This window comes from Amblyomma maculatum, chromosome 10 (genome assembly GCF_055883805.1).
Source record: "Amblyomma maculatum isolate TAMU_Amacu chromosome 10, ASM5588380v1, whole genome shotgun sequence".
In the NCBI taxonomy this organism is placed as follows: Eukaryota; Metazoa; Arthropoda; class Arachnida; order Ixodida; family Ixodidae; genus Amblyomma; species Amblyomma maculatum.
In genome coordinates, this window is record NC_139353.1 from 34,846,267 (window position 1) to 34,864,120 (window position 17,854).

Genomic DNA, 17,854 nt, shown 5'->3' on the forward strand with positions numbered 1-17,854 from the left:
TTTCGGTGGATCTAGACATTTGTATTATTGCATGTTTGACAAGACTGCAAATTATTTTGTGCTCTTCAGAGCGTTTTCTAGCATGACGCTTAGGCGCTTGGGAAAAGCACCCTCAGCGCTCCTGCGGTAGCTTTCTGGGCTCAAGTTCAGTGTATATAGTGCTTTGTGTAAAGTTGGAACCGAGGATAAGCCGGTCAACGTCGACTGCTATGTACATACACAAAACATGCACCGCTATAGCAATGGGTGTAGAATTTGCCGCACGGAGCAGGTTCCAAAGACCTGGAACTGCGGTCAGCCTTAGTGGTCGGTGGAATGCTGATATCAGAATCCACAAGGAAATGCAGTCCTGAAATCCAGTCCATGACAATCGACCAGCGTGGAATGCCTTTGGAATGGGACTTTGTGCCGTGCTTGTGCACATAACCCGTGCTGCCCAACTTTATTATTGCGAAAGCAATACTAACGTCACTTTTCAGCCGTTCGCGTAACGCGGCGGTGCACATGAAATGACATTTTGCGTAACCCCGTGTGACGTCACGCCCAAGAGCTGGGCGACCAACTTGAGCCGTTCGCGAGGGGCGGCGGTGCACATGAAGCGGCGGCCTAACTCCCGGTCTCTCCACGACGAGCGCCACATGTGTTGCGACGTCACGCCGAAGAGCTGGCGGAGATTCCAGCCCCCGTTCCTCAGGCCTGCGTGCCAGGAGCGGGGAGTAGGGGGCCTCCTAAATCGGTGGAAATTAAAGTTTTGATCAATCAATCAATCTGGCCGACCAACTTGAGCCGTTCGCGAGGGGCGGCGGTGCACGTGAAGCGGTGGCCTAACTACCGGTCTCTCCACGAGGAGCGCCACAGGTGCTGTGACGTCACGCCGAATAATAGTGCCCCCCCTACCTAAAAACATGCACCCTACGTACAACAAGGAGAGGAGACAAAAGAGGGCCGAGACGCTCGCAAAGAAAGCGGGGAAAATGAAGCCGGGGGAGGTCGCTACGTGGACGCGGCTAGCGGGAAGTCGGGGGCGGCGGTGGCTGTGGTCGTCAACGGCCGCGGCGTGCCCGCCGCCGCCGCGTCCGTTAGAAGCCGAAATGTAGACACGGCTGAAGAAGTTGCAATAGCGCTCGCTTGCGTTGGAACGGAAGCCAGCATAGTTATTAGTGACAGCAAAACAGCTGTCTGGAACTTTGCAAAAGGGAGGGTCTCGACGGAGGCAGCCAAAATTTTAGAAAAAGGAAAACTTGAAAGATTCGAATTATTTGGACCCCCGCGCACGAGTCCGTCCCCGGCAACGAGGCGGCGCACGAGCTAGCCCGAGCTCTCTACTTCCGGGCAGCCGTAGAACCGCCTGATTGCGATGGGATGGACGAGAGGCTGCAAACTTATAAGGAAATTTTAGAACACTACAGACTTAGCAGAAGGTCCCTGCCACCACCGGACCGAACGCTAACTAACAAGGAGGCCGTCGCTTGGCGGCGCCTGCAAGCTGGGAATTTCCCAAGTCCCGTCTGGCTTTTCCACACGCAAGTGGAGGAAAAGGCGGACGATAAATGCGAAACCTGCGGAGAAAGGCGTACTCTTGATCACATAATCTGGCAATGCCTTGATTCCCCTGGCGCCAAGGAAAACATAAACAGTAGAGAAGCCTGGGAACTGCTACTTCGGAGCGAGTCCCCCGCCAACCAGCAGCAAGCTGTCCGCCTGGCGGCTGAAGCCGCGAAGAAGCACTGTCACTTCGCCTGTCTTTAGTCGCGGAGGCCCCGGCCTCCGTCCCATAGGCCTGCGTGCCGGGGGCGGGGAGTAGGGGGCCTCCTACATCGGTGGAAAAATAAAGTTCATAACAACAACAACAACTGGGCGGCCTACCTGAGCCGTTCGGGAGGGGCGGCGGCGCACATGAAAATGCTGATATCAGAATCCACAAGGAAATGCAGTCCTGAAACCCAGTCCATGACAATCGACCAGCGTGGAATGCCTTTCGAATGGGACTTTGTGCCGTGCTTGTGCACAAACCCGTGCTGCCCAACTTTATTATTGCGAAAGCAATACTAAGATCACTTTTCAGCCGTTCGCGTAGCGCGGCGGTGCACATGAAATGACATTTTGCGTAACCCCGTGTGACGTCACGCCCAAGAGCTGGGCGACCAACTTGAGCAGTTCGCGAGGGACGGCGGTGCACATGAAGCGGCGGCCTAACTCCCGGTCTCTCCACGACGAGCGCCACATGTGTTGTGACGTCACGCCGAAGAGCTGGCCGACCAACTTGAGCCGTTCTCGAGGGGTGGCGGTGCACGTGAAGCGGCGGCCTAACTACCGGTCTCTCCACGAGGAGCGCCACAGGTGCTGTGACGTCACGCCGAAGAGCTGGGCGGCCAACTCATGGTAGAAGGCCAACTTGAGCCGTTCGCGAGGGGCGGCGACGCACATGAAGCGGCGGCCTAACTCTCGGTCTCTCCACGAGGAGCGCCACAGGTGTTGTGACGTCATATAGTTGTATAAGTAGGCGACCGACTTGTGTCGTCTGTGAGAAGAGGCGGTGCACACGACTATGATGGCGCCTACTGCTAAGGCGGCTCGTCGTAATGAGAGGTTGAAACAACGGCGTGATGCGGAGACAACCGAGGAGCGAGAAGCGAGACGTGCGAAACAACGTGCTCAATATGCAGCTCGGCGTGAACGTACAGCCTCTTTGGCACAAACTGTGGAAGATGACGGGGTTGGTTGGTTGGTTCATAGGAAGGGAAAGGCGCAGTATCTGTCACACTTGCTCTGTGGACACCTGAACCGCGCCGTAAGGGAAGGGATGAAGGTGGGAGTGAAAGTGGATAGAGAGAAAGATGACGGGGAATGCGCTGATTTCTGCTGGCGTAAAGAATGCCTTTACGGCCGGTGCTGGAGCGGCAATGGTACATTCTGTCATAGCCTCACCCACAACCAGGTACATCGTTGCAGCCACGGCACTCCTTGCCTCGCTACTAGTTATACATAGAATATCCAGGTAGCAACTTGTAATAACGATTGTGACCATATGCTATAGCCAGAGTGATTACTCATAGCCATAGTTCACCACAGTATCGCCACCAGCTACACATTAGCTGAACCTGGGCCTAGCCATGGGTATTGCTTTCGCAACCTTCCGGGCTTAACCAAGCTAGGCCTCTGCCAATTTTTTTTTCAGCCGGCATCAAGGCGTCGCCTGAGAGCTCCGAACTTAAAATCTCCGTGATACAGCGTAGAAGGGCACTGCAGTGCGATAACATTGATGGCGTCTGTCACGGCTGCCCTTGCCCGCGCAAAGACAAACTGTTTCCTACTAAACACTCAGACAACGCTCGGGCGGAGGCGATGTAATGCTGCAATGCGGCTATTTTGATTCAATGTTTTTCTATTGCATCTATTCTTTTCTTCTTTCTTTAGAAATCCATTCTGTCTGGACTAAGCAGTTAGGGTATAGCTTAGCTTCGAGAGCCATTTCCTCTCGGTTCATAAGGAGGGTAAGGAAGGTGGAAATCTAGCCATTAAATGTATTCGTGCATTAATACCCTACTGAAAAAATTGTATGAGGCAATAACCTCGCATTTTCTCACACAATCTCACTCAATTTACATAAGAAATCACATACAAGTCGCATATAATTGCATAAGGTCCCATAGTTTCTTGAACATTATCATAAATTATGGACGATATTTTATGATAATGATGTGAACCGTATGAGAGTCCATGCGATTAGATGAGATTTTATAAGATTATTGCCACGTAGAACTTTCGGTTTTTCAGTAGGGTAAGCCCAAGCTTTATTCAAGAGAAACACTGAAGTCAATCTTAATCCGGATACTGCGCTCATAAACTGAAAGAAAGGGGGAAAAATGGAGAGCATGTGAATAATGTACAGGTGCGGACATAAATAAACGGAGCACGCTTTTCCGTTCAAATTAAAATCACGCATTCTACACTGGAGATAAGAAAAGAATACTTGTCCCAGTGAAAGAGCACTGGTGTCCACTACCGGTTCGCACATACCAAGACTGCCAGTTTCAAATATGCAATGCGCGAAAAACGGTAGAGGGAAAAAGCGTGTACCGTTTACTTTTGTCCACACCGGTACATTTTCCCCAAGTTCTATTCACGCGAGCTAGTTTTGAATTAAAATGTGCAAACAATTAAAGCTTTTTGTCTCGCCCAATACTGTCATGCTGGGTCGTCTGTGGCTTCCCTCTAAATTCGCTGCTCCCAACTGTACTGCATTCCTGTCGCTCATTTCAGAAGAGGACAAGAATGCCAGAAAAATACGTTTCTTTCTGAAAACGGAGAGAGCTCTGTGCACAAAACACGTCGGCCCTCCTCGCTCCCTATTCTCTCCCTCTCTATCTCTCTCAGTTCTTCTATTGCCCTCTCATTCACTTCTGCTCATGCCCTTCAATTTTCTTTTCTCACGTCCATTTAGGTTTTTACTTCACTTTCCCGATGTGAACCAGCCTCATATAACGAAACTGCGTACTTCGCTTCTAACCTTACTTGATCATTTAATGAATAAACTGTTCAATGTATCCGCAAACCGCAGCAATGTCTCTGTGCGTCCGCCAGTACATCGTTTGTTCGGGCACACTACAGCCCGTCATCAACCCCCTAGAGACATTCCAAGTAGTCTAACCCTGTCCATCCTTTCACTTCCGTTAAGAATCCCCAGCACGGTGCACCACCCTACGCCTAGGCCTAATGCCTAGACATGCGCCTTTCTTACACTCAACCTTTCTTCCTTTTCTTTTTTGCTTCTTCTACGTTCATCCTTTCCAAACAAGCCACTTGCTCACAGAAAATCTACCATAAGCTTTCCGTGCAGCTGCATAAGATGGTCATGTCGGCTTTTTCGCATTTCACGATGCCATTTAATTTTTCTTTTCTTCTACCAAACGTTGTTACGGGCCTTCCAGCGATTCTATTTTCTTGTGTTCGCCACTCGCAACTAGCCACTTCCTATTTCATTTCCCCGGTATTTCCCTCCTCGCGCGGAATCCTCCAGTGCCAGCAGCGAACACCGCTTGTAATTTACTTTTCTTCCCTCGCACCCGCTCTCGCCCTTCGACCGCGCCTCTTTCTCTCTTGCTTTCACTCTCTCCCGTATAAATATCCCCACAGCCTGGTTTGCCCGAAATGTCCTCCAGCTCAGGGTCTGCGACACTTTCCTTCATCCCCTAAACGTATTTACTTTTCGGGGACGATGCGGGAGACGCGGTGGGCGTTCGGCGGCCGTCGTCGCCGCAATCCCCATTCCTGCTGGCGGCCTGACCCATTTCGCGTCCTGCCTCCCCTCCCACCCGGCAGCCAAGGAATCACAGGGCGTCCTGGAACGTTCTCCCAACTCCGTGCACCCTGTCCCTATATCTCACTCTCCCTGAGGAACACCGCTGCGCAAAGGGGAAGAGACACCATCTTGTCCTCGGTGCCTCTTTAGCACTGCACTTGCTCGGCCCGATTTGCCCAACCCCGTACATACACATAGGGAAAAAAAGGAACGGCGAAAAGAAAACAAGCAACGAAACTAAGAAAAAAAACTTTTTCTCCCTCGTACGCGTATAGGCGTAATCGTGCGTGCCCACGCAACGTCAGGAAATGGTATTTCTCCCTTCTTCGCTTCCTCTATCTCCCTATTTGCATCGCTTTTTTCCTTGTTGCCGCATTTTTCTCTATTCCGGAGTGTCCAGGCGCCACATCGTCACGACCACTATACAACCACTTTCGGGGCGTCCCTATTTTTACTGCTTTATTTCTAGAGGACTTTTCTTCTTCTTCCCTATTGGAGAGTGTTTGCGCTCGCCACCACCGTTACCGCAGCACTTTCCGGTGAGACGAAGAGCGTAGAACAGCGTCGAGAAGTGGACGACGCGTCGAGAAAACAAAAAAAGAAAGCAATCAACGGCCCAGAGCGCACAGAGCTTCCGCAATTTCGCAGAACGCGGGGCGAAAAACGCACGCGCGGTTGGAGCACAGCGCAGGACAAGACGACAAATAAAAAGCGCGCGAACGCTACAGCTCACGTGAAAAGAAAGAAATCAGACAAAAAGGACAGATTGTGAACGTACACCGAAATGCAGCATGCACACATTGACGTGTTCCGCAATAAAAGGGAACTCTAGAAACTACATCGTCATAGCACAGATTACATGTGCAGGCACGTGACGCCGGTATACCAAACATACGGCGCCAAGCAGTGATTCCCCAACTTGTTCCTGTACCTCCCGTCTTCCCCTTATACACTCGGGTTCCCTTTTATTTCTCCTAGCGCACCATTCATGACATCCGCCGTCTTCCCACATACATTCACCGTTTTGTTTTGTACGAAGCTGTAACCCAACCTTTCCGGGCAATAATTTTTTCCTTCGTGTTCTTTCGAAAAACCTAAATTCCTGAGAGGTCCCATTACAACCTGGTTGGCCATTTCCAAATCCTTTGCAATGCCGCTCTCTCAGTCTTAGTTTTTGGCCTTTTAATCTTTTGCAACGCCGCTCTCCCTCCTTTGTAACCATGTGGGTTTCCTTTCGAGGCATTACAGCGGCATACCAGCGAACGCAATAGCGATGTTTTCACGCGGCCGCGATTACATTCCTCTACTGCAGGCAAAACGCACCTCTCCACCTTTTTTTTTCTTCCCTTTTAGCTTCCCTAATAAAACCTCGCACTCTTCGTGCCTTTCAAGTCGTTCTTTCGACCAAATTTTCTCGATGGCATTTTGCTCGCACCAAATGTCTTCGTCTTTTCTTTCCCTCCTTCCGTCCTTCTTTCTTTGTATGCGCGGACACGAACACGACGATTCGGTCGGAGTCTACATTCCGTCCCTTAAGCGAGCGGGTTCCCTTTTCCCTTATTCTCCGCACTTCCCGACTCCACATCGAACGTAAGGACAACGATTCGAATTGCTCAGGTCCTTTCGAACTGTCCCGATTCGCGCCGCGTACTCCCCGGAATGTTCGCGAGGGGGAGTTCGTCACCCGCTATTATAGGCCTTCCCATTACACAGCCTTCAATCGCCTATTTCCGCAAGATGGGGCCTGCAGCTAGCGACACAGCTTAGTCAGAGCGAGGGGCGCTGCCAGGCATTCTCCTTTTCTGCGTTCTAGAGTGCGTGGTACGTACACGCGTGAATGAATTCAGTGTAGCGTGGGAGTATGGCATAGGTAACATGATGGTTAACGAAAAGAGTCTAGTTAATGGCAGTTAGTGGCAGCCTAGTCGAAATCACGAAGAAGCGGGCATGGGCAGGGCAAACGTAATCAGGAGGCAATAAAATCGAAGCTCGCTAAGGGTGGCTCACTGGATTCGATGGCAAGGGCAACGTAGCAGGTGTCGGCCGAAAATCAGGCCGGCGGATGAGGTTGGGAAGTTTGAAATTATAGTAGTGCTGAGATAAGGACAGGATTAATTCCTGCAGCGGACGTGCCAGCTTGATGATGATGGTGGTGATAGTGTTTAATGATGATAATTATATCAAGAAGATGAGCGCCCCACCTGGCCAGGCAGCCGCCACTGCTCTTACGCAGCAGAAGTACGCTTGTACAGCACGCGTACACGCTAGCAGGTCTCTGTAATCATACCAATTTCAGCATCGCTAGTGTTGTATAATAATCGCTTCTACACCTTTTGGCTAAGATCAAAGCATAGTCTATAAGTGAATAGGCTGACGTCCAGACAAAACAAGGCGCTTTAACAGCCTCGGCGGACACCTGCACGATAAAGTTGGAGCTAAGTCCAGACTTATACGGTCCAGACTTAAACGAGCCGAAAGCTTCGGTTCGGCTCGTGTTTACCAGAGTGACGTCCCTGAACGCCCTCAGCAACCACTTGGGGCATTTTTGCTAGTAACACAATCTTAAGCCGCAAAACGCAATGGCACGGATTTTGCACAGTGCAAAATTGACCGAATGTTTACATCTTACCGCGAGGACAGGGCCAGCGCATCCCTGTATTTTCCTAATTTCTCGACTTAGATACCGGGCGTCCCTGCGTTTTAACTAAGCCGGCCTACAGTCGTACGTACAAGCAACTTATTCAAGTCAGGACTGAAGCCCAGTCTTGACTTCAGTCTTAAGCGGCCATGCTAGCGACCTATCCTTTAGACTCCAGTTAAGTCTGGACTTAGCTAAGACAGTCTTAAGATCGTTTCGTGCAAGCGGGCCCTGAACCGTGAAGTGAGGTCAGAAATATGAAGGTAGAAAGACACGCCATAGTGGAGGGCTTCTGTTGCGTCAGCTGAGCTGAAGCTTCTAATGTTCGAAACCAAGGATAACTGATACCAAGACAAGCAGTGGCGATTACTTTCCTACAATATCTAGCATTCCCTGTTCATTGATTCAGTGACTGCTGACGTTCAGCATGCGTCCGTTAGTGCGTGCGTGCCCTGCACCTCGGAGCGCTTTCAAGCGCTCAAATCAAGCTTAGCGGTAATTCCAGCCATGCTTAAATGACGTGGAAGAGAGGGGAGGTAGTTCACGAGGCCAAACAAAAACATACTGGAGTGTGTTTAAGTCTGTTTGGCTGCAGTAATGGAAAAGCCTTGCAAGGCTGCTTGGTGGATTCGCCTGACACTACACTAGCGATCACCGGCCTTACTTGGACAGATGGTGTTTGTGTATGACGCAAACGAAGGGGCGGCGCAGATTGAACGTCATGAACACGATGATGTTCACTGCACAGTACGGCCGTTTGTTGCAGTGGGAATTTGATGAAGATGACGACATTTACTGCACAGTGTGAGTCTATTGCAGTTTTACACGAGGCGTGAAGACAAGGGTCAGCCCGTGACGTCAGTGGATATGCGGCGGCGCTGGTGACAGCACTGAATTTCGTGGTGTAGTCAAATGTCAGGGCCGTCTGCATTAGATGTGCGGCGCTTGCTGTGTTTTCAAGCACAATTTTCGATATTCCGGCAAGCTGTCGTGCGGTTCAAGAAAAAAAAAAACGAAACCTGTTTTCATAAGTTTCTGCTGTCGGGTAGAGATAACAGGGAAGGACAGAAGCGTGAAGCGCGACAAGCAGACCTTAGCTTCGGCAACGGATCGCTTTCTCGGCCTACGTGCGTTGCACTTCTGCACTAAAACTTGATCAGCTCGTCTGCGGCTCTTAACCCTCGTGGTTGCTCTGATGTCGCGCGACGAATAGCGCAAGAACAAATGCTTTCAGGCGGTGTACGTTTTGTTATAAACGTAAGTTTAGGCACGACGTCAAATGCAGGGAAGCCGCGCTCTGTGATATCATTCATTTGCACTATTACCCGACACAAAACTGTTTCCAGTTACTTTTGGCGGTCACACCGAGCGGTTAAGCGCAATGTTTCCCAAAACAGCACCAGACTTGTGAAGCAGCACGCTCTTCTGTTTTCGCTTTTGCGAGTTTGAACAAGTGACTCATCATCGGTCCTAGAAAGCGAACAAACGTCGCATGGATCTCGAGAAAGTCACGCAGCGCTATTTCCCAGATCATCTGAATTTTCTCTTAAAGGTCGTCCAGAACTGAAGTAAAACTTGTTGCTGGGCTAGTTGGTTCATGATCGTATGGGAGAAAAGTAAGCGCAAAAAAAGACAAACACAAGAGACAGGACAACGCGCGTCCAGAACCTGACGAACACAAAATATCGACGTACCACACAGGCACTGATTAAGCAGGATAAGTATGGTATCGAGCAGGATGAGTATGGATAAGTATGGTATGTGTACCGAGTTTAAAGACAAAACGCGAAATCAACTGAGAGCGATGCGAAACAACCAGGATAAACAACGTGTATTTGAGTAACAAATTTCAAGGTATATTAAAACGGCTCAGCAGAGTGAGCGCAATGTTCGCTGCTAGCTCAAGAAAACATTTGCATTTGCGCTCATGAATCTCTCCTACAAAACGAAAAGACCAAAATGAGAGCATTCGTACGGACCTCCATGTATACATCAACATGTGAAGGGCCTTGACTATTCCCTAAAAGGTCTGTTTCGTCGAGCAGAAAAAAAAAAAAAAAAAAAAAAAAGTTGGCGGCGCAATAGGTGAATCTACAAAGAAGTAAAATATCGAGTTCTTATTCAAAGAAACTGCAGGATTTAGGTTGCCGGTAATATTCTACGTTCTGCAGAGCTAAAGTGCTTGGAGAAGCTGAAAGCTTATCAGCACGTTCGTCATATAGAAATAAAGATAGAAATAAATGTCGTCCTTCTTCTTACATGCGCTAGCAATAGGCCCGGAAGTTGAAAAGTGTAGATGACTGGTATTTCTTACACTTGCGCCTTCTCGCTTTCTTTTAATTTAATCAGTCACTATTACTGCCACCCACCGCAGCTGCGCTGTCGTTGCCACGGAGAGTAAGGCTGTTACAGCCTCTGCGCGGTATCTGCATCTGGTTAATAGGCTGAAAAATTGCGGAAATACTTTGCAGGCAAAAACAGAAACATTTATTTACACAAAAGACGCGCAGGCTTGGTTTCGAAAACAGCGCCGCTTGGCGCAGTGTAGGCACGCTGCTGCGTTTTTGCCTACACCCTTGTCGCTGCCGATCGCTGCGCCACCTTTGTTCACAAGCATGACGTTTGTCTAGCTGGTCTGTTGTTCAGGTGCGGGTCCGAAACCCAGTGATAACAATGTTACTATCTTTACTGACACTTCGTGCGGACATGATCTATCCTCAAATCCTGTCCACACCCCTCGTGGACCGAGAAATGTTTTCGCATTAAAAGTCGTCCGTGGTGTAACTGCTCGAACTGTCGCTGGCTTCTTAGAACCTACTCGTTTTGCCAAATGGCACAAACACTGCTCACACCCACGAATTCTCAGAACTAGGTACGACTGCACAACCGGCCGGCAACAATCGAGCGCCGCTCCCCAGCACGCGACGCAAAGAAGTGCCCACGAAGAGTAGTTCCTTTATTTCCCGACACACCGCGCTCGCTGCGCAGGTTCTTTCGCTGAATCGCATTTGTTCCGGGAACTGCAACAACCTTTCTTCCCTACCCACCCTTTTCTTTTTCCTACTTCTGCTCATAAAAAGCGCAAACACGTACTCGCTGTCGCCGCAGGCCGCCCACGTTGTTCGCCAGAATTCGACCGCTCCTAGGACCACCGTTTCCGGCGAAAAAAAAAAATCCTCCAACCCGCAGCGACGGCCGTGAATGTGAAAGCGGTCGAAACTAACATTGGAAACAATGAAAAACAAAAAACAAAAGGAGACTGAAAAGAAAAGACCGCCCGGGAATGGGAGGAGCATGGTTTCGGGCATCGGGTCAATATATTACCGCGCTCCGTTCCTTGAATCTCACATCTCGCTCAATAGCGCAACGAATACTATTTCGTGACTCTTGTCGGCTAAGCACTCTCTCTCTCGATGCTGCGAGAAACGCAGTGCAAATGTCACAGACATCGCAAACACCAGAGAGCAACAGGTTCGACTCCCAAACGCAACTGGTGCCTATTGACAACGGCGAAATAATAATAATAATAATAATAATAATAATAATAATAATAATAATAATAATAATAATAATAATAATAATAATAATAATAATAACAAAACTCAGGCCTATCACTCATGTAAAAGTGAAAAATCTACGAGACGATCAGATATGTGATGCGAAAGCATGGTGACTTGCCTCCGATAGCGGATACCTTTACTCTATCAAATGTATTCTCTCTACGCCTGGACTTCACACATGATAATTTTTCTGGAATGTAAAGGTTGGCGGAAGTTGCGGCGGGTTGGTGGCTAGCTATAGCCTTCATTCACCTATTGGTCATCTAATCAAAGTAATCAGCATACTCCTTTTCGTCGTCAAGTTATTGGCCATACAACCACTTATCGCCACCACCACGATCCACATCGACCACTGGCCCATCTTCAAACTGTCACAGACCATTGTAGACGCTTGCGCTCTTACAGGCATCTTACATTCAACATCTTGTTCGAAGACATTAGGTATTTGCAGTTCTGTTGTTACTACTCTCGCTGCGACTGCTACAAGAAACGCGTGGAAGGTCGAGCCCTCCTTTCGCGAGAAAAAAAAAAAAAAAAAAAAAACACTTTTTTTTCTTCTCTTTACGAACTTTCCCGACTGATGTGAACCGGACCTTCCGCACAACGCCATCAGCAATGAGCAAATAAACCATAAACCTAATCCCCGCAACGGAAAGCACGGCAGAACAACATGCGGCGAAATCTCGAGGTCTTCGCCCCGTCGACCTTTGCAGTAACATTCCCTTTTTAATCCCCAATTTTTCTTCCTCTCGTCCACCAACTTCCTGGCCCCAACAAGTCGCACGGAACCCTTTCTTCCCAAGAACGCCCCCGCCGCCGTGAGGTCAGCCGCAAACCGGAACCTGCAACCAGCACGCAACATAAACAAGTCCCGCTCGGCGAGACCGGCGGAATCTCGCCGCCACGGCAGCGGCGACAGGTGCTACGGACACAGGCGTGCCCCATCCATCAGATGGGAAAGAAGGAACGCTTCCCGAAAACCGGCGCGCGCCAGCACAGTGCCCTTCCCGATCCCGAATTCCCTCACCTTCCTTTGCCTTCGGCCTCCGACCGCCCCAGGGGAAGCGGAAAAGAAAAAGCGCGAGCCCGTACATATGTTCTAGACAGAGGAAGAAGGGAGGAAGCGGGAATATATCTCCGGGGTCACGCCAAAGGTTCGCCCCAAAGGGAAGAGAAGGGGCCGCTAGGGCACGACAGACGCAACGCTATGTTCCGTTCACTTTGCTTCGCGGAAGAGGCGACCGCCAGCTTGGCGACGCCGCTGCCACTACAACGCTGCAGTATCATGCAAACATCTTCCCCAGCTTACGACGAGAGTGAAGATGACACTATCAAATGAAATCCTGCACGGAGCACCCCTTCATTCAGTCATACACCGCATGTTATCAGCGGCGATGAACTTTCGGCGGCGGCACACCAGCGCTGAATGTCATCGAGTAGAGGAAAGCGTAGTGCACGCTGGCAGCGCCAAAATCGGTCACCTCTCGGTCAGACACCAAAAAAGCACCCTGAGTGTGTTCCTGCCCTATGGGCAAACAGCCTGAAGTGTCGTATCACGAAGTACGGTGCGACAGACAAAACATTCACCTCCGTTCTTCACAGACGCCGCAAGTCTACAAACACGCCGCTGACTGCCCCTCAGATGGTGCACACTGCGTTAAAAAGTCGCATGCTCCACGAGAAAGTACGCATTGACGTATGCATTTCTATACTTCGCTAGCTCTCTCGCATTGCTCGCAATTACATCTCTTTAAAAAGGGGGGGGGGGGGGGGGGGGGGGGTAGGTGAAGGGGAGGCATTTAAATCCGGGAGTCGATGCTCTCTGAACACCTGTAGCAGCTATCTCACGAACCCGGAGTGGGCTGAGCATCAGCCAATCATGCAGTTAACGTTTATGTGAACAAAGGGTGACGGTAAAAGCCTTACCAAACGAAACTTCCTTTTGTTTTTCATACGGGGATCCTTCGTCCCTAGCGAACAGCTTGATGCTCCTTGCACTTTACGCTTGTGGGAAAAAATGATCGCTGCTCGGATCAGGGGCCAACGACGCCGATATGCGGCACGACAACGCAAGGTGTCCGCAGCATTAATCTCCCGGGGACCGAGGCGGCCGCGAAGCGCGCGTCGGCGGCGCTTTATCACCGAGCGACGCAAGGGTTCAGATCTGTTCTCGGCAGCTTGGAAGCCACGAGCAAAAGAACACTCGCTGACACTGTTGCCCCGCGTGCTTCCTACTCGGAAGAAACTGAGCGACGCGACGGAAATAAGGGAGAAATACGAAGCACCCATCGTACCCACACGGCTCTCCAGACGCGTGTTTATGATGGAGCCCCGAAAAGCAAATAAAGCCTTTTGTGTGCTCTATTTGTTCCTGATGTGCGCGAATGACCAATTCCACGTTTCGCTGCTGTTACAACAAGGGGAAGATCGTAGTTTGGCCCACGAGACCCGGAATCGGCGTCGCGTTGGCTCAGGAGTGGATTGAGGGATTATTAAAAGACCGCGACGGACGTGGCCGAAGAGAGAAGGATGGCGACGGCGCTGCCGTGTGTGTCGCCTTATGTCTCCGTTCATTCTTCTTCGAGAATTGTGAACAACCAACCGGCCAGCACAACTAATCTTGCAGTGTGTGAAGACGGACTCAGGCGACGTGACCGGCGCTGAAAATGGCGGAATGTCAGCTGATACGGGCATTATACCGCCCAGCATCCCAGGTTTTCTATTCGACCCGCCTCCCTTCCGCTCATCCACCTCCCACTCCGGAACAGCCTGGGGCCGCCGTACTACGATTCGAACTAGCGACGTTGGCAAAGACGTCGGGTGTCGCGAGTTAGCTTCGTTTAGGTTTCTGCATTTCCTTTTTCTTATTTCATCTTCGTTGCACAGTTGAGCTGCAGGAGCTGCAACGAAATAAGTTTTAATACCCAGGTGAACATACACGTTTTGTTTTGTTTCGTTTTGTTTCGTTTTTTTTTTTTTTCTGCGCTACAAGAAAATCTCGCGACATCACCCCAGGGCACTTGAGAAAATAGCTATTCGTGACGAACTTGCCTTTCATCTGGTGCTCTATTTTAGCACCCAGACCGTTTTCAGCGGAGCCAGCCTGCATGCCGTTAGAAAACGTAACTCGCAGAGCTGGGCTATCTTCAATTCGTACTACCTCAGTCCTTTTTAATTACGCCGAGTACTGAACACAAGCCCGAAGGAATATAAAAGGAAGTGATCTGAACGTCATCATTCTTTCTCGTTGGCTTCAACGTGCACCTAGCGAACGCACGGTGAAAGTGAAGCAAGAGCAGATGTTCTGATGATGGGGAGTTTTAATAGGGCGACCCAATCAGTTAGAGGGATAGTGTAATTGCAAGGCGACAATGCGCATGCGTGGAATGCTGCGATGAAGGGGCAGAGGGTGCGGTAATCTTTATATTACCCCATTCCCCTAACAGATAGGGTCCCCCGTTCTAAAACTCCACATTATATGCGTGTACACCCAAAGGTGTTCGGCCTTCCTACCTGGCTGATGCGGTTGAAGCCGTACTGGCGGAAGCGCTCGTCGTAGAAGGGTGCCGAGTTGCGTCCGAAGTAGAAAGGCTCCCAGGGGTCGCGCCACAGGACCTCGAAGAGCACGGCGAGCCGGTCTCCCGGCGGCTCCCGCTGCCAAGCCTCGTAGTCCGTGTGCTTCTGGCACTTCCAGCACAGCTCCAAGTAGAAGGGCCGCGCGTCCATCGCCTCGACACGCTGCAGTAGCGAGGCCTTGTCCCGAGGAGAGGGAACGCCGTCGCGCACCTGCACATCATCGGCATCATTGGCCCCTAATGACCGCTGGTGGGGCACTGCGCAGTGGGGGCGGGGCACGACTCAACAATCAAACTGCGTCCGAGAACGATCTTCGATCGACTGACTGCACGTGTATACTGCAGCCTTGTACGACATTTAAATGCGTGAGCGATGGCCACGAGCCATGAAGCAAATTTCGCAGTAAAACATGCTTCTTAAACTCTGTCAATTTTCTATTTCCCATGGATCACTTGAGCTTACATCACTCACGCTTTAGGCAGTCTTTTGCATACACTAGGCTTAGTTTAAGACAGGGTTGCATGTCGCGGGAGAAACTAGACAAACAGAGAGAGACAGTGGACCATTTGCGAAACTCTGGAAATCAGCTTTTCTGCACAGCAAAAGCCCATTTACCATTCTAGAAGTGTGTAATGAGAGGTGTTATGCCTTCGGAATCCATTTACCATAGCGGCCAAATCTGTTTTGAGGGCAGGAACTGGGTGCAGTGCAGGAGACATCTATTGTGGTAGTAATGGTCATGTCCATTTCCTGCATACCCCTCTGCTTTGTATTACTGTTGCAATTGTGAGATTGATAGCTCCTCTTGGAATCCAATGTCTCACAAGTGCCATTCATACTCTCTCCCTGCACCGCCACCTCCTTCTGGTTTTGTGCATGACATCAGGCTTGATATAGAAGTACTCTGCACTGCACCCAACTCCTGCCCTCGACTAGCGCTGCCATCATGGTAAATGGGCTTTTGCTATGCAGCAAAGCTGACTTGCAGAGTTTTGCAAAGGGTCTATAAGCAGAGTGTCTCTTGTTCTTTCCGCGGTGTGTAATCCTCACTACGTTCCGCCGCTCACTGGCCCCAACTGCTGTCATAGTGTGCTCAAGCCTCGAGTCTCGGGTAGCCCAGCTCACCTCGAAGGCGGGCGCCACGTAGACGGTCTTGTCGTCGCGGTGCGACTCGACAAACAGGCGATTCTCGCGGGCGAACGCCACGAACATGGAGTGGAGGCCGTCATTGGGTAGCAGGTCCACGTCCAGCACCAGAACGAACTCGGTGAGCGCGTTGCGCCTAGCGACGTTTCGCAGCAGGTTCACCGGGTACGACACGCCTAGGTCGTAGTTGTCTGGGCCCGGCACGGATCGCTGCAGCCGAGCCGCCAACGAGTCGCACGACCCAGACGAGCCGCCAAGAGGCGACACTGGCGTGGCCGTGTCGGGAGATGCTCCGCCCACGCCGCCGCTGCTGATGTCGTCCTGGGGAAGGATGTTCGAGCCGTCCGGCGGCTGGTGCGAGCCGGGGCTATTGAGCGGGTAGACCAGGTGGAAGCTTGCGTTATACCTGCACCCACCAAATGAGGAGGGAGTCAAGAGAGGCTGTTCACGGCTGCACATACGAAATTTAGAGACATAGTTCTCTGCAGAGACCACTCGGTTCCGTCACCTTGAAGCTGAGCGAAACTGAAACAGCCTGTCTAGCGACAAGACTAGCCCAGTGTGTCATCCTTTATGGTAAGCTTGTGCATCACCACGCGACTGACTGACCACTTGACCATGGCCAATGACATTTGGCCTTGACAGGCGACTGACTTTCAACGTAAGAGCTTCCGTGAAAGGTGCGCGATGACGCCTGCTTAACGCGTGTTATTAGCAAACCCAAGCAAAGCGGAAGTATTGCTCGTCGAATGCGTTCAACCACTGCTAATTTTTTGTTGCCCTCAAGACGTGTGTCGCATTGTGCAAAGCCTCTTCATTTATTGTGCGTTCAGTTACGCATCAACGTCACCGTAATGTTGAGCAGTATCAACTGGAAAAGTTTCATGTGAACGGGTTTTTTAAGAATGAAATGCTTCTAGCTCCAGTTGTTATAAAACCGCGAGCCAACATCCGGGAAAAGATTCTCTTTCATCCAGGCACCGATTCTTCCTCATCCGGGCACTGATTTCTCTTCATCCGGGAAGCGAAACGTCAACATCCAGGCCCCAATTGAGCTTTCATGAGACGAGTTCGCTCTCAGGCTTCCACACCCTCCCCAAGGATGGTGTAACGGTGCAACACGCCAGCCCGTAAAACGCCACCCGACGCCGGCGGTCGAGGGGGCAGCCGCTCGAAGAGCATTCGATTGTTTGGAATAGAGTTGATCACAGCGTTTTGTCGTCAGCTCATGGCGTTTATCTAACTAGCAGACTGCGATACAGACGCTCGGGGAGCTCTCGAACGCGCCGCTTCTCCTACGTCCTTGTCAGACTAGCGTCTATTTGCGGCTGCGTATGCATCTGCAGTGTTCTGCATTTCACTGCCGCAATCGTCACAGCTGCTCAAGCCCAGAAATGGTGGCTAAAGGTTTAAGGCGAGCAATGAAGGAGGGTAGTAAGCGCCTCACAGGACAAAAGGACAGGAGACGACACAAGCTTTCCTTTTTCGACAGGGCGAGAGAAAGTGTCGAAAAATAAAACTTTATATCTTGAGAAGAGTTCGCCACGTGAGTGAAAAGGATGAGCTAGTTTTCTTGGTTTTTATTTCAATGTTGCGTGCACACCTCCCACCAAACTGTACTTATGTGTGTTC

At 50.5% G+C, this 17,854-nt stretch overlaps 1 protein-coding gene across 3 annotated transcripts in view; it reads right to left on the minus strand.

Moving 5' to 3' along the window:
* Positions 1–17,854, minus strand: part of LOC146176133 (beta-1,4-glucuronyltransferase 1-like) — a 310,593-nt gene that overhangs the window by 266,314 nt on the left and 26,425 nt on the right. For all 3 annotated transcript variants that reach the window (XR_014701498.1, XR_014701497.1, XM_084582462.1), the window contains exons 4-5: positions 16,202–16,628; positions 15,014–15,286 (exon numbers count right to left, since the gene is read on the minus strand). Coding sequence is in view for 1 of the 3 variants with exons in the window: in XM_084582462.1 (XP_084438588.1) it covers positions 15,014–15,286; positions 16,202–16,628 (700 nt within the window). In the remaining 2 variants the exon portion in view is untranslated. The remainder of the gene's footprint in view (positions 1–15,013; positions 15,287–16,201; positions 16,629–17,854) is intronic.